The sequence below is a fragment of the Hippoglossus hippoglossus genome, chromosome 21 (assembly GCF_009819705.1).
Source record: "Hippoglossus hippoglossus isolate fHipHip1 chromosome 21, fHipHip1.pri, whole genome shotgun sequence".
Taxonomy (NCBI): domain Eukaryota; kingdom Metazoa; phylum Chordata; class Actinopteri; order Pleuronectiformes; family Pleuronectidae; genus Hippoglossus; species Hippoglossus hippoglossus.
In genome coordinates, this window is record NC_047171.1 from 24353261 (window position 1) to 24376780 (window position 23520).

General features: G+C 40.7%; 2 protein-coding genes across 5 annotated transcripts in view; one reads left to right on the forward strand and one right to left on the reverse strand.

Moving 5' to 3' along the window:
* The window catches only part of pknox1.1 (pbx/knotted 1 homeobox 1.1), a 31356-nt gene extending 29289 nt beyond the window's left edge, over window positions 1-2067 (forward strand). For 3 of the 4 annotated variants that reach the window (XM_034573390.1, XM_034573391.1, XM_034573388.1), the window contains exon 11: window positions 194-2061. In XM_034573390.1, coding sequence (XP_034429281.1) covers window positions 194-375 — 182 coding nt within the window. In that variant the 3' untranslated portion in view covers window positions 376-2061. Of the gene's footprint in view, window positions 1-193 lie in introns of all 4 variants that reach the window. The other variant, XM_034573387.1, reaches the window with a different exon arrangement.
* The window catches only part of tmprss3a (transmembrane serine protease 3a), a 66879-nt gene continuing 44136 nt past the window's right edge, over window positions 778-23520 (reverse strand). The window contains exons 11-17 of the mRNA XM_034573374.1: window positions 14387-14433; window positions 12096-12261; window positions 10172-10341; window positions 9194-9289; window positions 8918-9060; window positions 3707-3859; window positions 778-2270 (exon numbers count right to left, since the gene is read on the reverse strand). Of these exons, the coding sequence (XP_034429265.1) occupies window positions 2226-2270; window positions 3707-3859; window positions 8918-9060; window positions 9194-9289; window positions 10172-10341; window positions 12096-12261; window positions 14387-14433 (820 nt within the window). The 3' untranslated portion in view covers window positions 778-2225. The remainder of the gene's footprint in view (window positions 2271-3706; window positions 3860-8917; window positions 9061-9193; window positions 9290-10171; window positions 10342-12095; window positions 12262-14386; window positions 14434-23520) is intronic.

The window sequence follows — 23520 nt, forward strand, 5'->3', positions numbered from 1 at the left end:
GCAGTTAAAGCAATAAATAAAAGATGTAATGAAATAACAGTAGCAAGCCATGAACAGTTTCTGATGATTCTGATTTGTTATAGCTGAACATGTTAACAGCAGCACTGCTGGGAGACTTCAGCCTCAACAAAGTTATTTCTCACTCAAACTTGTTTTTAAATGGTATTTCTTTCCCATCATCGCTCATTCTCAGGTACGATGGTGACGATGAATGTGGAAAGTCTACATAGCCTGACATCAGATGGTGCTACACTGGCGGTACAACAGGTGATGCTGGGAGGCCACAGTGAAGACGAGTCAGGAGACAGCGGAGATGAGGACGATGATGCAGACATGGCCGGGCTGGGCCTGGACAACAGCGACTCACTGCAGTAGAGGACATGCTCCCTCACTCACGGATCTACACGTACACACAAGTCATGCGTAAAATGTTCTACACAATACATGTACATTCTCAAACATACATGAATCATAGTACAGACATAAATTAGGTTTACATAGAGCACAAAATGGGACGTAACAGAAGCTGTCCTGCATTCTTCCAACCCTTCGCCCTGCTGAACGGCGTTTTTGCTGTGTGTGTGTGTGTGTGTACATCAGGAGTTTCATTTCAGAAACAGTTTTTTTTATTGTTTACTTGATGTAGGCGAGTGCACTTTTTTATATTTAAGCTCAAAAAGATTAAATCAAACAAACAGGAGAAAAAATAAGTGTTAAAAACACCCAAAGCAAGTTTGTATGCACCGTTAATAAATGCTGAGTGATATGATTTTTTTCCTTTGCCCCTGTTCCCCATTTTCCAGCTGATTTCACATTTTGGATGCCAACACTTAAAAGTTGTATCTGTAAGGGATTGTCTTCACTTTTTGCATGCTTGTGTTTTGAGTAGATGTGCACACTCTCGACCGACTCCACAGCTCTCACACGGGCCCCTGCAGGCCAAGCAGAACCCAAGTGAAGAGATTGAGGGAAAAAAGAGATGCTTATTTTTATATACAAAAATATGAAATTAGTGGGGGTTTTCTTTGTTTTTTGTGTTCTCCTGTTTTGTAAGGAGTATTCATGTACAGATTCATAATTACAGGTAGCAACCCTGTTTTCCAGGGTTCTTTGATGTTTTCTAAAAAACAGAAAAAGAAATTGAATGCTGACGAAAATTGCTATTTAAATTGGTTTTAAATTTACAATACTAACAAGGCCTTATGTGTGTTCTTTTTTAAATAATTTTTTCAAGAAGCACAAAAAGAAAGTCTGACCCTTGCTGAAATTGGTCAAATAGACACTAAACAGCAGAACACTTGTGGCTCTGTAAAATATTGTTAATAATTTTCCTTCTTGTGCTGCAGCATCAGTTATCTGACACAGTAACCTGACTGTAGTTCTTAGATTTTAAAAAAATACAGCTCCACTTTTATCCACATGGTGTGTACCATACATTACATTTTTTAATCAGTCTACATTAATAGTGTAGGCATCACTTTCTCAAATGCACAATCCAGAACACTATGCTAATCACACAATCACAAGGGTCTGAGATGGAAACGCATTGGAGGGTAGTCTCCACAGTGAGATATGAACTCCATCATCAAGAAGCAGTGAACTTTTTGCACGCCTTGAACTTTTATTTATGCATACATACATGCTACTGCAGTGAGAGAGCATGTGGAAAGTTGGACTCTGCTCATTGCCAGCCTGAAGGACTAAGCGCTGCAGCCTCTGTTGGTTCCCCTGTTACTACAGACACATGTAGTTTAACATTTGAAATGTCCTTATCAGTTTTTTTACAGCACAAATTGGGGTGCCTCTTGTTTAAATATTTGTAATATTGTACTGTACAACAGTTGTCTGTCAATAGTTGCAGTTACCTAGTTTATATCCCTCTTTTAAAGTTGAGACTTGATTGGTTAAGTTCATGTGGCCTGAGGTTGCAGAGACTCTGGGTAGGCCCTTGCTGAGCTCTTGGTCCCTCACTTGCGTCCATCTTGCTTTTTATGACGCTCTGTTAACTTTTCATGTCTGTTTTGCCTTAGAGCTTTCTATTTTGGAATAAATGATGCCTAACTCTGCTGTGCACTGTCTCTTGACTCTGGCTCCGTCAGATATGTCCCCAAACAGGAATTTAATGGTTCACATGCTATGTCATTCTGCTGTGGTACAGTTTATAGGGTGTATTTGTTAAGTGTGATACTGTCCAAACAGAATCCAGAGATGTAAGTACAGTGGATTTAGTTGTCTGTACTCAGAGTTGGAGAAATGTGGGCCTCTTCTCTCTGAAAGACAGAAAATGACTGTTTAACACAAATATACAGAAATGGAAACAAGACTGATGAGCCATGTATCTAATGTGCCTGTTACAACTGACAAGATCATATCTTTCTACCTGTTGGTCCATCTTTATAAACTTCTATTGCAAAGCATCACTCAATTCGAGATTACAAATTTTTCAAAGCCAACAAATTAAAGTCCATAACATTGATTTGCTTGTCCATCCAGGAGCAACAGGTGGCACTATACAGTGGTCAATTGGTTGAGCTTCAAAAGAAGAAACAATGGAATGGTAAGAGAAGTATATCTTCAAATCCCCTCATAAAATCCCTCATCCGTATTACTGAAGTGCCAGTCCTCTGTTAGATCAACCTCATGAAACGTGCCATGATAACATTACCACCACCAAAACAAGAATACAAACTTTATATTTACCGCAGGGTTATTATATTGGACTAGTTTGCTATTAATTATGGGTAAATTGTAATTAATTATTAAACTAATGGCAGACAAACCACTTTTAGCTTTTTAAGCTTAAAAAATCAGCTTAAATTTTTTTGGAAACAGTAGCATTTAACCATTCTACAGTTAGCAAAATTAAGACTGGACCAACACTTTAGACAAGTCTAAAATATATTTTTTAAACTGGCCCTAGCACCCTGATGCCAGCAGCAATCGCTAATTTACACCTTTGGTTTTCATACTATGATGTAAATATTTATTGTGATTAAGGCCCATAATCTAAATAATTATTAACACACTGTCAGGGTTACATCACAACCACTTTTAACAAAAATAGTCAGATATAACGGGTTTAAAAGGGTTCCTCAAAATGCTACTTTTCGACAAGTCGAAATTCATCTATATTTAGTGTTTATTACTATCCCATACTTGTGTGCCTGGCAGATACATGCAGACCACATCAGGAATCCTCTGTAGAACCTTCAGCTACCAGGTTTTTCTCCTGTGGGACCAGCTCTGGGTTTATGAGGCAGACACCAACTCTACATTTAAGGTTAGACTTAAAACATTCCTTTTTGATAAAGTTTAGTTATGGGCTGGATCAGGCAGGCCCTGAACAATCCCTGCTATATGCCGAGACTTCCGGGGGAACTCCCATTTCTGTCTCTCTCTCACACACATTCTGTTGTCATAAAACAGTGACACAATGAGGCATGGTGGTTTCAGCAGATCGCTTCCTTTGAGCTAGTCTTTGTGACTCTGGGCTTGCCCTAAACTATATTTAGAGATGAAGTGCTCTGTGAGTTAGTCAAATCTTATGAGTCTTACCTTTAGGACCCACATTCCCCTTCCTTTATGAAGATTCTCGTAACTTACTCAGTAGTTACTTTAGCCCTAGGATGTTATGTGAATACGGAAAGGCCCTATTTCTTCTAAAGAGGCAGGTAATGAAACAGTGCACAGCTTGTCATGTACTGACCTCCATCTGTTGGCGGATCCAGCTGAGTGACTGTGTTATGCGTGTGTAAACACCTGGCTTGTTCCTCTTAGCGCAGCCATCGCCCCAGCTGGTTGCTCCAACCAGCTTCCATACAGAGGAGTCCTGACAGGCTAGAGGACCTCCGCTGTCCCCCTGAGGAAAGACAGCATCCTTCACAAATGAGTTTACATTATTTTCACATATTTTACAGGTTCCCTTCAAAGGTTTATTTAGAACTAATTCTGATTATTGTAAAATTAAACAGGGTTTAATTCTTCTGAATTGGTAATGTTGCCATGTGACATTTGAAGTAGGCTGCATGTCAAATGAAAACGGAAAAAAAGACGATTTCAAGGACCCAGCACAAACAGGGGCCCTCAGAGAACACTATTATTGCTACTATTATTGGTTAGTTAATGTAATTAAAATTATATATTTTTTATCTATGAACAAGTTATAAAAAACAAAAAATGATCACGATAGACTTTATATTTCACCCCTCTCTCTGTTCACTGCATGGTTCAGTCTTGCTTGCTTTCCAGGTGCACTACAAGCAGAACAGAAGGTGAACTGTCATGCCCTGGCCACACTAGCTGTAATTGCGCCGCCGAAAGGCAGAGTGTCGCAGTTGTATAACATTCTTTCATAGGGCCCAGAATTTCTAGCGGCACCCAGTTATCAATAGTAATAACAGTGATGGAGCGCTTGAATGCAAATCATCTTCTCTGATTGGCTAATGATATGAGTACAGTTGTAGTGCAGAAGACAAACCTACATAACTGAAGTTTCCTGTAATTGTAGACCATTCAGATTACAGATATATTCACAGACTACATCTTATTAAGAATAGTAACCAATAGATCAAACTACCTTTAGTGTGTGTCTCAAAGGATTATATTTAAAATAATATAATTTTCAATGTCGACTTTATTTATATAGCACATTTAAAACAACTTGATTGACCAAAGTGCTTTACAAAGTAAAAGGTACAACAGAAAAACAGCAATATGCAATATATTATATTCCTAATGATAATAAAATCTGCTGGTATAATAACGTTTTTAACAATGAGGGGGCAGATCTAATATTGAGTAGTGAGCTGTTCCATAAGTTTGGGTCCAGGAGCAGCTAAGTGGCTGTCCTCAGCTCTCTAGCTGGAGGGTGAACATGAAGAAGTTCAGCTAGGTAAAGCGGTGCCAGTCCATTGTCAACAACAACATTTTAAAATCAATCCTGTAACGAACAGGGAGCAAGTGGAAGGAGTGCAACACAGGTGTAATATGGTCCCTCTTTTTCTTTCCTGTCAGGAGGCGAGCAGCAGCATTTTAGATTGGCTGCAGTGAACCCTTAGTTTTTAGATTCAAGGGCAAGTAGATTTGTACATCATCCAAAACAATGGAAAGGGACATAAAATTTCTCAAAAATGTATGCCTCCATGCCAACACTTTGAAACATAGCAAACAGGGCAAAGACATTACCTACACCACATCCAGTTAGCCACTTCTGTTTCTCATAACAAGAGAGGGAGAAGCCCCGGGTGTAAGCTCATCCTTGATCACTTGCCGGCTACTGAATCTGTAAATCGGGTGGGTTCGGACCAAGTTACTATATCCTCTTTTTTTCTTGTGAAAGGGTGTTTTTGTGAAGAAATTACCCAGTTTGCCACATTTGCACCTGGAGTCACCATATCTTTGCTGGTCAGGTCGCATTAAATTACAGTTTGAGTGTCTGTGGCGACCCAGAGAGCTGCGTCCCATGGAGAATCTGCAACAACCAATTAAAGAGCGGCTTCAGGTCCCGTGGTTGCCAAAACTTCAAAACAAGCCGCCACTGATCAGATCGTTAAAAACTCTTAAAGGAGCAGTTTCAGTGCTATGATGATGTTTAAAACCAGACTGGAACATTTCATGTACATTATGGTTAACTAGAAATGCCTGTAGCTGCGTGAGAACTACTTTCTCCAGGACTTTAGACAAGAAAGGCAGTTTAGAAATGGGCCGGAAGTTAGAAAGAACAGAGGGATCGAGATTGTCCTTTTTATTAATAACAAAATGCATGGTCCAACAATGTCAAAGATTCCTTAACAAGACGAGTTGGAATGCTATCTGAGGGGCAATTTGTGGGCCGCAGATGGTGGACCACCTCGGATATGGAGGAGATTGATATGTGCTCAATAAGCATCAGAAACACATCTTGGACATGGACATTACCGGTGGTAGCCACACTGTTAGAAAATAATTTGCTGTATTAAATCACGTGTGTATCATCTTTCTGGTTAAAGGGATGCTCGTGTGGTGTCATCCAAGTGTCCACAAGCTCCAACATTCATATTTGACTAGAAACGGCTTCACTTACACTATATTTTAAGCCTAAAAGTCCACTACCAAAAGTAGAAATGCTAGCGGAAGTAGAAATGCTAGCGGAAGTCGCGATACGAACGCGCACTCCAGACGTGCTATTGGGCGACAGTGTGTGTGGTTTTCCAGTGTGTCTGTCAGAACGTGAACGCGCCTCCGAGGAGGATATTAGAGGACCTTTAGGCTAAAAACATGATGTAAAATGGGCAGTTTTGCGTCGAAAATGAATGTTGGGGCTTCTGGACACTTGGATGACACCACACGAGCAGTATGGAGCCATATGTTTTTTCTCTATTGTTTTTATTACGTCTAAAGAAAAGGGTCCCGTTTACTTTAATTGCATAAGATTCGGCTGCAACACTGTTTACCCCTGAGACTCCAAAATGGTTTTGTGGATTCAAACACTTTACCCATCAGCATAGTGCTGAGTGGATAATGAGGGGATTTTCATTTTCCGGTGAACTATCCGTTTACGCTTCAAGGGACCTGGAGTGGAAAGGTCTCCAGTTCTCTATAGTTACAAGCTAAATTTTGCATACCAAAGATTTTGATCCATCTAGAACAATATCAACTTCCACATCCTGAATGGTCAGGTTAAGCCCTGTCAGTCAATTACTAAAGATCAATCAATCAATCAATCAAATTTTATTTGTATAGCCCATATTCACAAATCACAATTTGTCTCATAGGGCTTTAACAAGGTGTGACATCCTCTGCCCTTAACCCTCAACAAGAGTCAGGAAAAACTACTAAAAAATCCTTTTAACAGGGTAAAAAGAAGGTAGAAACCTCAGAGAGAGCCACATGTGAGGGATCCCTCTCCCAGGACGGACAGAAGTGAAATAGATGTTAAGTGTGACACCATAAGAGTGAAAAAAGTAAACCAGAAGATTAAATTTTTGGCCTGGATACCGCAACAATTAGCTGAAACCCAAGTGTATTATAGCTGATTTAAATTAATTATCAAAAATATAACTATAAAGACAAAGCAGATGCCTTTGACTGCGGAAAAATTTAAAGCCTGTAATTTACTGATCCAATAGTTTTAAGGTATTTTCACATATGCAAAATGATCAGCAACCCTGTAGATGAAAAAACAATCAGCATTCTGTGCTTTGCTAAATATGAATGATAGATATTGTTATATTCACGAATACAATAAGTCTGAAGATAACAGAATGGTTCAGCTCTTATTTAGTGCATATAAAAAAAACATGAAGTTGTAAGGTGATATGATATTCCTGGGTTTGTACATGTCACAAAATCCCAAGTGCCTGCTTGCAATATATCAGTGTGTTCTCATAATCATTTACCCCTTGCAAACTTGCTCTTATCAGAAAACCTGAATTCAGTTAATTAATTTAACAAGAAGCTTTTTGTAATTAAAGCAGTTAAGGCCTGGAGAGATATATGACATGTTGAAAAAAATCCAGGATAACATTCAGTTTTGTTCAAGTCACTGGTAACTAGGGGTGGGACGAAATATCGATACGGCAATATATCATCATCTTGACTTGTGAGATACAATTATCTATATTCTGCTGCCAAATACCAATAGGGCATTATAAACAGCTGTGTGAGTTTCTCCAGGAAAATAATATATATGAAGACTTTCAGTCGGGGTTTAGAGATAATCACAGCACAGAGACAGCCTTGGCAAAAGTCACTAATGACCTTCTAATAGCTTCAGATCAGGGATTTGTGTCTGTCCTCGTTCTGTTAGATCTTAGTGCAGCATTCAACACTATTGATCATCAAATTTTATTACAGAGACTAGAACAGTTAATTAGCATTAAAGGAACCGCCCTAAACTGGTTAAATCCTATTTTTCAGATCGATTCCAATTCGTGCAAATTAATGATGAGTCATCTGCGCGCACCAAAGTTAACCACGGTGTTCCACAGGGTTCTGTGCTCGGCCCAATTTTATTCTCATTATATATGCTTCCACTAGGAAACATTATCAGGACACACTCTGTAAATTTCCACTGCTATGCGGATGACACCCAGTTATACTTGTCAGTAAAACCTGAACAGTGTTATCAATTAACGAAACTCCAAGCATGTCCCAAGGACATAAAAACCTGGATGACCCGCAATTTTCTCTTATTAAACTCAGATAAAACAGAGGTTCTAATACTTGGCCCTAAACACCTTAGAGATACATTATCTAACGATATAGCTGCGCTAGACGACATTGCCCTTGCTTCCAATGAAACAGTCAGGAACTTGGGAGTGATCTTCGATCCCGGTTTGTCCTTTAATTCTCACTTAAAACTCATTTCTAGGACCGCCTTCTTTCACTTACGTAACATCTAAAAAATCAGACATGTCCTTTCTCAAAAAGATGCAGAAAAACTAGTCCACGCCTTTGTTACATCCAGACTGGATTATTGTAATTCCTTATTATCAGGCTCCAGCAGTAAGTCGTTAAAGACTCTGCAGCTTGTCCAAAATGCTGCAGCACGTGTCCTGACAAGAACCAAGAAAAGAGACCACATTTCTCCTGTATTAGCTTCACTACACTGGCTTCGATCATCTGTTGGAACTTGATCCAGTAGCTCTTTACGTGTCACATTATTATTTACTTTCAAAACTGCAATCATAGCTTTACTTTCTTCCATTAAACAAGTACAGAAATGTAAAAATGTTCAGTTGTTCAGGTGTTTATCTCCAATCAGAACTGTAAATAAGGTGTTTTGTCTTTTCAATAATTGATGTGATGTGTTTTTAATTCAGAATAATTAATCCATAAAATGTATTGTACTGTAGCGATTCCTGTCATTGAGGGTTTCTCAGATGCTCTGAAATCACTGTGAGCCTCTGTGTTTAATGCTTCAAAAAATCTGTATTACCTGACATGAGTCAATTCCTCCTTCCAGGTACCCGGCACAGATCATCCCGGAGGAGATGAAGCCATGGTAAACTTCTGGCTGGTTGCAGGTTTTAGTGGAGAGGAGTGGAATCATGGCCGAGCGCAGAAACACACTGGTTTCTCCTGGGAAAAATGACATGAACATTTATGTGTTAGCAAAATACAAATAAGCTATGACAAGTTATGAGTTATAGCTATGAGTGATGCAGTTTTTATATTAGAGCCAATTCAAAATGAAGTTAAGGCTGTCTCTCACCATCACCCTCAGTTGCTCCCCATCCAGATATCCAGCACATGGTGCCCTCCACAAAATCCTCCCCATGGTTAGGCAGACAGATGGGCTCCACAAAGCCTAAAGAGAACATTAATGAACATCTCCAAGAGTACCAGGCTGTGTGTGTTGTTCATGTACTTTTATCTTTGTGAGGACCATTTTAAGCATAGAGTGAGGACATACAGAGTGAGGACATTTTTGAAAAATGAGGACATCACTTTTTAGTTTGAATGGTTAAGGTTATGGTGTGGGGTTAAGGAATGTAATATGTCAATGAGTGTCCTCACTAAGATGGAAGTGTGTGTGTGTTGTAGTAGTAGTAATAGCAGTGGTAGTAGTAGTAGTAATCATCATCAATCAATCATTGAGCTAATGTGTAATCACACCATGACACCGAAATTCTGTTTCCAGCTGGACACTGCTCTGGACTGAATGATACATCAATCAGCTGTTTAAAAAAACAACTCAATTTAAGCTAAACAGTACAGAAATAAGACAAGTGACATCTAATGGGTACGAGCTGATACAAACAACTGATCCACATAATGACAGTCAGCTGTCAGAGAGAAGAAACAGAAAGGGAGGGAGGATGGGAAGTGGGATGGGGAGAGAAAGAGAGAATACAATTCAATATTTTTCATTTTAAAACTAGTTGAAGCTTTAAGTAATTTTTTTTATCTCTACGGCTCTGTAGACTCAAAAATGTAAACCCAGCAATGAGCTTTGATATACATTATATATTATCATAGATTAGTTACCAACCAGGAGAAGTGACCAAGACTACAGAAGGGCCCCAGATCCTCATGGATCAGAGAACTGTTGACCATCTGGCCACTTCCAATGAGTCTGATACTGCAAATGCTGAGGAGCAGTAGCAGAGGTCTGGAAGCCTTTGCGCTATGAATGGATGGTGGCATGCTCAGCAGGATCTTGGAAAAGTATGACTTTAAATAACAGTACCGTTAAAAACAAGTGGCATGGTGAGTTTCATCAGTGCAATGTCGAAATCCAGTCCTTTGGGCCGATAGCGTGCATGGTAGATGATCTGCTCTACAGCCAGAGACTGTGCCCCGTGGACTAGTTGCTCCGTCAGCCCCACATGGACCACCCACATGGATGGATCTGCAAACCTGATTACAGACAGGACAGAGGACGTGAAGCACAGGATTCATGTCAGTCAAAGTGAGGAGCCCAGTTAAATATATTTTTACAGAGTAAAGTTTCCTTTCTCAGCAGTTTAATGTTTTGCTAATTATACAAAATCCTCCCAAAATACAAGCCAATCAGAACAACACCAGTCATGTGAAACAGCAATGTCCTGTAATTTCTAAAGCAGCAGAAACAGGAAAAGGCAGGCAGGCAATCAGACAGTTCAGTTCTGGGTCGCAGATCTCCAAAAGTTAAGACTTGACCCAGGGGCTCTGGCTCAATGAGCAGAACCGGGAGCAGGTGAGCAATTAACGTTCCTTACACACAAAGTCTGGCAGGGTATTGGCACGGTGCGTAGATCCTCACCGCAGAAAAACACAGGCAGGATTGAAGAAACACTCGGCACTAGGCTGGTTAAGGTCGTACTTATCAGATAGATTCCAATTTGTTAATGTTAACAATGAATCCTCTATGCACACAAAAGTTACTCATCGAGTTCCACAAGGTTCTGTCCTTGCATTTTTCTCCTTATATATCATTCCTTTAGGCAACATCATCAGACAGCCCCACATACACGCCCTGTCTTAGCTTCTCTGCATTAGCTCCCTGTAAAATTCAGAATAGAATTAAATATCCTGCTCCTCCCATACAAAGCCCTTACAATCAAGCCCCTTCATATAAGAGCTCATAACACTGTAGTGTCCACATACATGTAGATCACTTTGGTCCCAAACCACAGGCTCTCTTGTGGTTCCTAGAGTCTCTAAGAGTAGAATTAGAGGTAGAACCTTCAGCTACCAGGCTCCTCTCCTGTGGAACCAGCTCCTACTTTGGGTTCAGGAGGCAGACACCATCTCTACATTAAAGGTTAGACTTAAAACGTTCCTCTTATAAAATAAATAAAAGCTATAGCTAGGGCTGGATCAGGTGAGTCCTGATTGGTAAATGGTATGTATTTGAAGCCAATGGTTTGCGCTTTTCTAGTCTTGATGACCACTCAAAGCGCTTTACAGAACAGTTTTACATTCACACACACATTCATAAAGTGCATCTATGTGCAACAAATTCATAATTTCTTCAGTGACTGGTTGACAGTTGACCATTTCCATGTCGGTAAATGTAATAATCAGGGTTATCCCAGATACCACCAGTTTACATTTAAGTTTTTTGAAGACTATTTCATAAAGTACAATGGAAAGCCTGTCTAGACGATATGGACAAATTTATACATTATTTTCCTAATTTTCCTGACATCCCTCAATATATAACAGTATTTTTTAACAATATAAACAGTTACATCAATGCCACCTGGAACCAGATAAGTGACATCACAAAATTGGATTAACAAATTCAAATTTATTAATTCTAAAAGTTTTGCTTTATGTTTTTTTAGACACCTGCCCAATATGGGCCAATGAGATTATATAGCTACTGTAGTAGCAGTGACATTGAATTGTGCTAGATTGTATCTCCTGACAGAGGACATGTAAGTACTCTTTTCAGCCTTTATTCGCAATCTGGCTGCATGCAATCCCAACACCACCCACGTGATGTAAATAGAGTACTAATTAGGCAACAAGCATCAATTATAAGAGAAAGCATATTCATTTCACTAGATTGTGGAGCTTTATAAGGAGCTATTATTTGGATTATTAACTTACATATTTTGCATCTCCTTTGGATGTGCACATTAACATCTCATTGGGGATTGTTCAAGTTTGATCGTGTGACTCACCCATACACACAATGTGCCGCAGTGAGGATCCAGCGTGACGTTATGATGGAGCCTCCACACAGGTGTTCACTGCTGTAGTGGAGGCTGACTTGCCAGGGGAACTGACCCGGTTTTGAGATGTTCCCTCCAACAATACGAGTGTTGTACTGAGGCCTGGAGCCGCATTCTGGAGAAAAACATGACAAGGGTCAAATACCGCAGTTCGACAATTCCCAAAATCAATTCAAATACACTGGGCTGAGCTGGCCTTTATAAATATGAGCCACCCAACCAGCTACCCAGTCAGCTAGTAGCAAGCCTCCAAGTCTCTTTGTGTCCAGCCTGATAGCACACTGCTAGACTGTTGGTTTGACTCTGACCTAGAGGAACCAGACTTGGATAAATCCCCATTTAGAGGGCCTCTTTAGACTATCACTCCTAGATATATTAGAAGACACCATTGGCCACAGAAACGACAAACCTCCAAGCAACGCCAGCTATTCAGCTGCCAGCCCACTGCTCAGCCCCAGGTTCCCAACAGCCAGCCCAAGCTTAAAGGGATAGTTTACATAAAAATTTGAATTCACACATTATCTACCCACCACAATGCCGATGGAGGGGTGCTTAGATAATAAATCCACAAAACACTTTTGGAGTTTCAGGGGTAAACAGTGTTGCAGCGAAATCCAATACAATTGAAGTAACTGGGGACCACTTCTTCAAACGTATAAAAACCATGAAATGCCTCTCCTAGAGCAGTATGGAGCCATTTTTAAAAAAAGTTTTTTTACAATAAAGAAGGAGTCACCAGTTACTTCAACTGTATTGGATTTAGCTGCAATGCTGTTTATCCCTGAAACTCCAAAAGTGTTTTGTGGACTCAAACACTTCACCCATCCCCCATTGGCATAATGGTTAGTAGATAATGAGTGAATTTTCATTTTTCGGTGAACTACCCCCTACAGACTTGCAAGCTACCCAGTGCCACAGAAATTCAGATGCCCATACCAACAGAGACTCAGCTGCCCAGATATATAGAGTCCTCACTGCAAAGGGCTGCCAGTGACACCAAGCCAGAACCTGATTTGAGGGTCCCTACCAACACACAGTCTGTTCCAGTGTGGGGAGTCTACTCTCGTCTTGCGTCAGGGATCCTAGCTGATATCTACTCTGTCCCTCTGTTCCTGACCCTCAGTCGGTGGACTGGCAAATTTAAGCTCCTTTTCTTTGTCCTTAGTCAATAGCTCTATGTCATTGATCAGACCGGCCACTGCTCTTAAACCTCCGTTGGTGGTCCGACCAACTCTGTTGATGTTTAGACTGACCACTGCTCCTGATCCAGGTCCTGCTTGCCAGTCTGCAAACCAGTGACCACCAGCTGCTGGTCCCCGGTTAGCTGTCCCTGTACCTTCTGGGCACCAGCAGCCTTCGGTAAGACGTGTGTTCTCGCCTTGGCAGGTGGCCTCATGCTCTGCCTCAGGAGAGGTTCGGCCTTCACCGGTGGTCTCCTGCTCTGCCTCAGGAGAGGTTCGGCCTTCACCGGTGGTCTCCTGCCTCTGCTCAGTCGCTGAGCCGTCCTCCAGAACTGCTCTGCATGTATGCCCTTCCCCAAGGCTGTCCTCCAGAATGGCTCCGCCTGTATGCCCTTCCCCGGGCCACTTGCCTGAGTTCTGTTCTCTGTCAGCCCTGCCATCGATCATGATACTCTCAATATTCAACTTTTAGTCTTTAAGTCTTGCCTTTTACCTCTTTTTTTTGTATTTTAGATACCTTTGCCTGATCTAACTGCCTATATGTTCACTATACCAGTAAGTCTGATTAAAGACAGTTTAGGTCCTCATTTGGAGTCTGTTTTTAGGTCCTCATCTGTTAATCAATCTTGACAACAATTTTTATATTCCTCACGAGTCATCTGATCTTGTGTAAAATTTTAATTGAAGCTTATAAATATTGATCCAAGTTAAGAGCAGTCTTGAACCAAAAGATCAGTATCAATCGACGGTGCATGCAAAAAGAGAATCACTCAAGCAACATAAACAAATAAATGCACACACTTATGTAATTACAATAAACTCAAATAGAATTATAAAGGATTTCACAAGGACATCATGAATTACAGCAATGAGTTATTCTGACTGAGTTAAAAAAAGGATAGAAACCACTTGTCAGAACAAACACAGAAGAATCACACACATATACAGTGCAAGCATGCAAGACCATACACACATGCAAGAGCCCATAAACTCTATCTTAAAGTAAAAAAGAGCCAGGACAAGAAGATAGATCACTCAGTCTTCAATATGTTTTCTCACCCAGACATTTCAGAGTGGTCACCCTCCCTGAGCTGCACTGAGTCTTACTGTGATGACACAGGAGATGGAGGTCAAAACCACAGAGGAACCAAGTAATCTTTGGAGTATGATAAGATAAGATGTTAATATCCAGGCACTTTACATATCAGGAAAAAATTGCAGAATACAGAAGGTTCAAATGCATATAGAAAATAATCATTTTTATAGAGCAGGGATATTCAGGGGTAGGGGATTTCCTCATGCAAAGCTTTGGAATTTCAAGATGTCTAAATAGTGTGATGATTTAGTGCAATATATGATGAAATATTAGATTTATCAGTGTCTGTGCGTAGTCAACAACCGACTGTCAAATCAAAGACTGTATACTGCAATAACAATTTAACAATATTTGTACCAGCTTTTCACATTGAACTTCAGGGATTATAAATAAGGAGTCAGTACCATAACAGTTAAATTAGAAATGCTCTGTCAAAATTGAGCCGTTTTTAGAAATGAACTCTGGATGTCCACACAATTGGGTCCAGACTTTCTCCAGAGTTTGCCTTTCACATATGAACTAGAACTACTGCACTGCGGTTGTATGCCTCCACCAAGCGGTGCAGTTTCTGTCTTCATATTTCTACATCATTTTTATTCCAGATTCATATAAGGTCAATGCAACCTTTACCTCTGACCACTGAAATCTAATCACTTAATCTTTGAGTCCATGTGACAACTGATCAAAAGTTGTGCTTTGATAGGCCACCGTTACCTTGACATTTGACATTTGACCACCAAAATCTAATCAGTTCATCTTTGAGTGGAAAGTGAAAGTTTGTACAAGTTTGAAGAATTCCCTCAAGGCGATGTTGAGATGTTGCATTCACGAGAATGGGACAGATGGACGTATGGATAGATGGACAGGTGGAAAACCTGAAAACATGATGCCAGTGGCTATCACTGGCACGGAGGCATAACAATGCAGCAGGAGATACTGTGGTCAGACTCGTTCACAACACAGAAATCTCTGGAGAGATCAGGTGAGGGGTGGCGCAGCATGAAGCAGGCAGTACATTATCCAGAGCTTTTACTAGGTTGGGTGTTAAAACTCCAGAGCCTCTCATTTGGACACATGAGTTCTCACATATAGCCCGGGAGATTATTTGGAGTTCAGTGCATGTCAAAAAGCAAGTATAGACAATTTTCATTGACATATTTTTCCTACACTACAATTCAGAGGGATACATTCGTACTTCACTTTAATATTTAGCCTAGTTTGGGATTGTTTTATCCACAACATGGGAGATGGCCATATACTTCTGAGAGAAAGTCTCAGGGATGTGGCTTTACTGCTCTTTATCAGGGGTCGGGAAGTTAATCAATCATACGTTTACCAAATCAACTATGCTTGAAGTCTTTCTCTTGTAGAGCGGAAGAACAAAAATATTTTTAAAATACTTCCATTAAAGCAATCACATATTGTCCCAAAAATGTTTCAAGTATCATGAAAACAGCAATAAAACATTTGATATCTAAAATGAAAACAAAAAAGAATTTACAAATATGAGGAGCTATAAAAACAAGTTACAAATGAAGTATTATTTCATTATCAATAAACCTTTAACACAATTTACTTTTGAATTTAGCTTTTGCTTTTGCTTTTGCTATTCTGTAACATTAGGCCTTGTGCTGGTAAAACAAGGTGATATAGTGCCCTGTGATGTAACAAGGTAATAATGTGTACAGGTTTTGCAATAACAAGATGTTTTTCCTGTTATGACAAGATCATTTCAAGTTATAACAGATAATCATTTATAAAATAAACACCACCCAAAAATTGTACACATAAGCTTCAGACTTTTTAAGGAAGTTTTTGGACTCTCAATGTAGTTTTTCATCTTCTCAAAAGTTCTATATTAAATCAGATTTATATATCCCTATTAAGTGGCTGTGTACTGAAGGCTAATCAGGTAGCAGTAATTAAGCAAAATCTTGACCCAGATATTTAAGCTATATATAGACCAATATCCAACCTTCCCCTCATTTGTAAAATCCTTGAAAAAACAGTTGCAAACCAGTCTTGTGATTATTTGCACAAGAATGGTCTGTTGTACCCTGTTTGGGACTGGTATTAACATTAACATCCGATCACAAGTGGACAGCGCTGAGTACGTACTCAGCGCTGTCCACATCTGGCATTACAATGCGTCCTGATGTGTCTCCTGTGACCACTTGTAATCGGATCTCACCTCCCTACTCTGGTTGCAAATTAACCCGTATTCATCATATGTGTTAGTTCAGACCAAATTATGTTTACACAGTCTGAGTGACCAGTCTCACTGTTTCAGTGTGTTGGCATGAGAGAGAGAAGAGTCAGGAGGTGCTGAATGAACCTCGTGCAGCTACAGTGAAGAAAAATGTTTTGGCGTTGGCCACAAATAAATCAGTGTATGGGCAAAGATACGAGTAAAAATAGGTTCAGTTCATAGTGAAACTGCAGCGGGTCAGAGGACATCAGCTGAGTAGGCGCTCCTTATGTAGCCCAGAACAGATTCGCATTCACATTGCTTAACACATCTGAATGTGGTCTAGCGTGATCAGATCGCTATCCGATCTAAGTGCGTTCACATCTGTACTTAGAGCTGTCTACTTGTGATCAGATCACACAATTCACATGTTTATACCAAGTGTTTGCAGGGTCTTTGAAGAATTTCAATCAGGATTTAGAATCCAGCACAGAAGCAGCACGGTTACAGATGAACTTTTAATGGCTTCAGACAAAAATAATAATAAAAAAACTCTCTGACAACTTTGTTTGTGTCTTCTACATGTATGACACCACTTTTTCACCCAGAGATATATAAATTCCCTTTTTTTTTTCATTTTTGTGTCTATCGTTAGAAGCATCATGGTAAATGGTCTGTATTTATATAATGCTTTTCTAGTCTTGATGACGCTTAAGAATACTGTTTTTTGCCATTCACCCATTCACACTAACATTCATACAGTGCATCTATTAGCAGCCCTTTTTTTTTCTATGAGAACGACATGAGGATGCTATCACAGGCCTCAGTTCCAGAGAGCAGGACAGACTTGTGTATTTATCTTGTGATACTGCTTTGAAGCTGATCTTCTCACAGAAGCACCTGACACATTTTTGCATGTGTACTTGGAATATACTGATCTGTCCAGGAAGGCATTGATGTTTATTATGCTTTTTGCCACAACTTATCTGTGTGAGTCTGGATTTTCAGCACTTGTGGCTTTAAAGACAAAGTACAGGAACAGACTGGATATTGAGCTTGATCTCCACCTGAAGTTGACGTCCATTCAGCCGGACATCAAAACTTTGACAGCCGCTATGCGGCAACATCACCCCTGGTGAGTTACAGGCGACACAATTTTTACATGAGGTGTGATTCAATATCAAGTATATCGAGATAAACTGCTTGAGGTCTCAGACTGGAGTAAATCCAGTGTTAATGTCAGTTTATGGATTTGTGAGAGTGAGTTTTTTTCAGGGGGCCTTAAACACCTCAAGTATATTTGGTTGGCCGCAAATGTGTTTTTCTTTTTCCCAATATTATTGTTGTGATATTTTATGTGTAAGTGCTCTGTTATACAAAGAGCAAGACTATAATTTTAACAATCCACTTTTTGTACTTAATGTTTTACATTTGTTGCTTCGCAAATTGTTAAGCTTAAATGTGGATGGATTATTACAGAAAAAATGTTGACTTTTGAGACAGCGCTATGTTTTGTCCCATAATTGGATTTGCACTGCATATACCCATGTTCAAATAGAATTATTCTGGCTATGAAATAAATAATATGTATGGAAATAGTTGATTCTAGTCCTATTTGTGAATCATATATACACGAATTTTTCAGTTTTCAAATTGGGCCGTGGCATTCTTAAGTTTGCGAATGGCTACTGTAGTGGGTTGTATATGTGTTTTGTGAATGTAGGCAGTGTGCATGGCTCAAAATCCCAAAGTCTGCAGCAGAGGGAGCTCTTCTATCTCACAGTAAACACTTTTCCAGAGGCTGCTGAAACGCCTCCTTGCAGAGTTTTGAATACCTCCACCTCAACTATAAGTAAGATTGGGGTCATTAGCATAATACATGCCCTGCAGCTAGTCAGACGACGGCAAAGTTTGACCTAAGCTGGTCCGAGAGGAGGGAGGAGGAGCGAGCTGCGTTTGTAACATAGACTGTATAATAAAAGGTTTGTAATAAGAGTTATGTTTCGTTTTTGGTGCTGCCTTCCGGTGCTGTCAGAAGATCAAATCACTGCACAGATTACAACCAAGCTAAAGTCCCCCCGGTGTACACAGTTTCCCTATTTACTAAAACACAGCGGGGTGATTAATTACCCCAGTATAATTAAAAAATAATCATCAATGTTGTTTTAAATTGTAGCGTCGTCTGTTCACAACTTCCTTTCGTCCTGACATACCTGAACTCATCAGCAGCTGGCCAATCACAGCAGGCTGTGCTTTCTATAGATGGGGTCAGGAGCTAAATCCAGTCTTCTGTTGCTGAAGCAATGAACAGAATAAAGAAACTAAAGCATTTTCTGAACTTTGGAGCCTGTAAACCTTTTAAAATTTGGTGCCCCAAATAAAAATTATAAATCCCAAAAACAAGCATAATAGGTTTCATTTAATAGTAGGGGCAAGGCAGAGAAAGTCTGCAGAAAGTCCGGAGGCTCTGTCTTGGACATTTGCGTTCACACATACACCTTCTCCGGAGAAAATGTGGAGGCTCTCAGGAGTTCAATACATATCTGAAAGCAGCTTTAGTTAAACTTCAGGAATGTCTTAGAGACGCCTGGATGAACTATAACTTTTTACTTCTAAATTCAGACAAAACTGAAGTCATTGTGCTTGGTGCTAACACCTCAGAGAAACATTGTCTGACCAGATAGTCAACTTGGAATTTATTAGTTTGGCCCCCAGCTTTACTGTGAGGAACCTTGGAGGTATGTTAGACAAGGACATGTCAGTAGACTCACACATAAAACAAGTCTCTAGGACAGCCTTATCATTAAACATCCTGTCTCAAAAGGATGCTGAGAAACTAGTCTATGCATTTGTTATCTCTAGACTGGTTTATTGTAATTCTTTATTATCAGGATGCCCCAGTAAGTCAGTAAAAAACCTCCAGCTGGTCCAAAATGCTGCAGCACGAGTGCTGACAGGAACTAGAAGGAGAGACCATATTACTCCTGTCTTAGCTTCTCTGCATTGGCTCCCTATAAAATTCAGAATAGAGTTCAAAATCCTGCTCTTTACATACGAAGCCCTGAATAATCAAGCCCCATTTTATATTAAAGTGCATATAGCACTGTATTGCCCCAATAGATCACTTCACTCCCAAATACAGGCTCTACTGTGATTCCAAGAATCTGAAAGAGTAGAACAGGAGGTAGAGCCTTCAGCTACCAGGCTCCTCTCCTGTGGAACCATCAGCACCGGGAGGCAGACACCATCTCTGCATTTAAGGTTAAACTTAAAATGTTCCTTTTTGACAAAGCCTATAGTTAGGCCCTCTGAAATGGAAAGAATCGGTGAACACAGTGAGGCGGACAAAAGCAACATCAGACCTAGGCCCAAACGGTGACCTGTACAGGGTACACAAAAAGCTGGAATTCCAGGGTTTTCGGGATGTTTAGAACACACTAGCATGGTCTGGCACCAAATCCAATCAGCCAAGAGTGAGAAGAGAGATCTACATGTCATCTTCCTCGATCTTGCTAATGCATTTGGGTCAGTACCACATAGTGTCCTCTGGTCTTTTTTCGACTTGTCCAAAGTACCAGAGCCCATCATAAATTTGGTTAAAGCCTACTTTGAAGATCTGCAATTCTGCTTCACAACACCAGATTTTACCACTATATGGAAGCGTCTTGAAGTGGGCATCATGGCTGGCTGCACTATCTCCCCTCCCTTCAAAATGTAGTAGGTGGCGAGTGACAAAAGTCGGGGGTCCGATTAATACCAATCAGGGCCTACATGGATGACAGGACAACCCTGACCACAACCGAACCATGCACCAAAAAGTTGCTAGGGAAACTTGAAGCAAACATTGCATGGGCCAGAATGAGGAACAATCCATCAAAATCAAGAAGCAAAGGTAAGAGATCAGACCATAGGTTCTACATTAATGGAGAACCCATTCCAAAAGTCGGAGAAACCTATAAAAAGCCTCAAAGACTGAAAGCAGGTCCAGCTGGATGTAAACAGTGGTGCTTAAAGATTTATTTGGCCACTTACAGTCGTTGACATTCCTATCACAAGAGTTGAGAACATGGAGAGAATGATCAACTCCTATGTGAGAAAGTGGTTAAGAGTCCCAAGATGTCTGAGCAACATCGGCCTGTATGGACACGGCATCCTCGAGCTGCCTATCTCAAGTCTCGTAGAGGAGTTTAAATGCACCAAAACAAGGCTGGAGAGGACCCTCTCAGAGTCCTGAGACACATCTATAGAGGCTGTTAGACCATCACTGACAACAGGACGGAAATGGACACCAAAAGAAGCAACTCAACAGGCAAAAGCAGCACTCCAGCACGGTGACATTGTGGGCCATGTTCAACAGGGAAGAGGAGGTTTGGGCCTAGGTCAAAGTAGACCCCTGTAGAACAAGTTGCCTTGTTCTACAGGGAATTCTGCAGCGGAAATTGGTAGTCATGGAAATCTGGCACCAAGAAGAGGCAGAAAAATGTGAAAAGGCTGTCACTCAAGCAAAAGAAGGGCTATGGATGAAATGGGAGAGTATAGCGATAAGTTAGAAGTTGGATCAGCTGGAAGGACCTGTGGGGAATGGAAGCAAGCAGGATTAGTTTCCTGCTTAGAGCAACCTATGATGTCCTTCCCTCACCCAAAAACCTACAGCAGTGGCTGAACAAAGATCCATTCTGCCCACTATGCTCAACTCCAGCTACCCTCAGGCACATCCTCACTGGTTGTAAAATAAGTCTCTCCCAAGGTAGGTATATGTGGAGACATAACCAGGTACTCAAATACCTTGCAGCAACAATAGAAACAAAGAGAACTGCTACCAATGCCTTGCCATCAAAAACATCAAACACAGTTCAAAGGACAACATTTGTCCGTGAGGGTGGAACAGGGCCAGACAGGGCCTCCTCCACTGCCCAATAGTGGTCAGATGGAGCAAGCCCGAGACTGGGAGATGTTGGCTGACGTGGGCCGGCGGCTTACAGTCCCATCTACTTCTACTTGGCAGAATTGGCAGTACCCTGGGTGTAGGGTTGGGTATCGTTTAGATTTTATCGGTTCCGATTCCGCTTATCGATACTGTTTTTTATCGGTTCCCCATTTTGATTCCAAAATGGTAAAAAAAAAAAAAGAGGTCAAATGTTGAGATAACAAAAATATCTTTATTGGACTGGACCGATGCACAGTAGCTGTGCTTCATGTTACACTGGGGCAGCAGTGGTAATGCCTTGTGGTAGACAGGCAACATTACAAAAGAAAACCCACACAACTCATCTCAGAGCCTCATCAGACATGCTCAATGTTTTTAACCCAACTGTGTAAATTAGTAGTAACTGAGATAGAGGCAATGTTGAAACTTTTTGCCTTAAAAATAACCCAAACAACACATAGTCGTATTTGTGGATAATTAGTAGAAGAAAATGTTCTAATTGTCCCTGTAAATTAATGTTACATCAATAACTGTCAACTTTAAGATCTCTGATAAATATTAATCTCTCATATGTTCTATAACAACACAGTGGAAATCAGTAGCAGTTGAACCATTTGTGGATAATAATGTTTTTAGCTGCTTGTTGTACGTCATATTAATAGGAAACCTACTGACATAAATCATACAAGTCATGTTAGTCAGGTTTCCCTTGAATACCATGGAGCCATCACGGCTCGCTCTCCCTGGAGGTGCTAGCGAGGTGCTACAGTACTAGGGCTAGCTGAAGATGACACACTCAGGCTCGGGACCGCAGGACATTAAACGCTGAACAGTCTTTCAGATCGATGTCGTGCTGCCTTAAATGTTTGGTGAGCTTCCCACATGCAGGACACTTTGCCTTTTCGTCGTTGTCTTTTTTAAAGTAAAGCCACACTTTTGACCATTTATCGCGGCTCATCTTAGCCATGTTAACCATGCATGCTAGGTCGCGTCTAAACAAATGGACAGGCTGTTGCGTGGTGCATGACGTAGTCACATAGGCAGGTCCTGGCAGATACATGCAGTTTAGGAACCGATAAGCAGAACCAAAATCTGTTTTTTACGGGTACCCAGTATTTGGCATTTTGGATTTGGTTCTAAACTCCCTACCTGGGAGTATAATATTGAAGAAGCGAATGAGGGGAAATGGCTGCAGTATGCAGACATGGCATTTGAGACAGAGCAACGTGGCTGGAAAGCAATAGTTTGCCCTGTGGAGGTTTGCTGCAGGGGTTTCATTGCAACATCCACCATCAGGTTGCTCAAATATCTGGAGATCCATGGACAACCCTGCGCCAAACCATAAAATGAAACATCACACACTGCAGAACGCTGCAGCCAATGGCTCTGGATCAGGACGAAATATCCCAACTGGTCCCCAATATGCTAGGGACATGCACTCAGATCTGATCAATCTGTGGTAGGCCTGCCTTAAAAGAGGGTGTCTTGTGATAAAAAGCCTGAAACCCCTGATGACTCTAAGGTACACAACTGAAGATATGTCCCTAACATCCGCTGGTGGTCACTTACATCCGATAACATCAACTGGCGGCATTAATTAATGCGGCAAAATGTACCATCTTGTCCTATGTTCTTAAATTGGAAAGCATTTATTTAAAAAAGGCTTAGAGGTAATGATCTACTGAGCAGGCCACATGGCTTTCATAGTACTGCCATACAAGCCAGTAGCCAGTCATATATATCTTCAGCGTCAGCGTACCCTCAAGTTCGGCCGCCAGAACACTTGATGACACTAAGTTACTAAGGGAAGTTATGTCCCTAACATCCAATGGTGGCCAATAACATCTGCTAATGGCTGTGGCTGAGGTAGAGCGGTCGTCCTCCAACCTGAAGGTCGGCAGTTTGATCCCCAGTCTTCCCCATCTGAATGCCGAAGTGTCCTTGGGCAAGATGCTGAACCCCGAATCGCCCCTCATAGAACA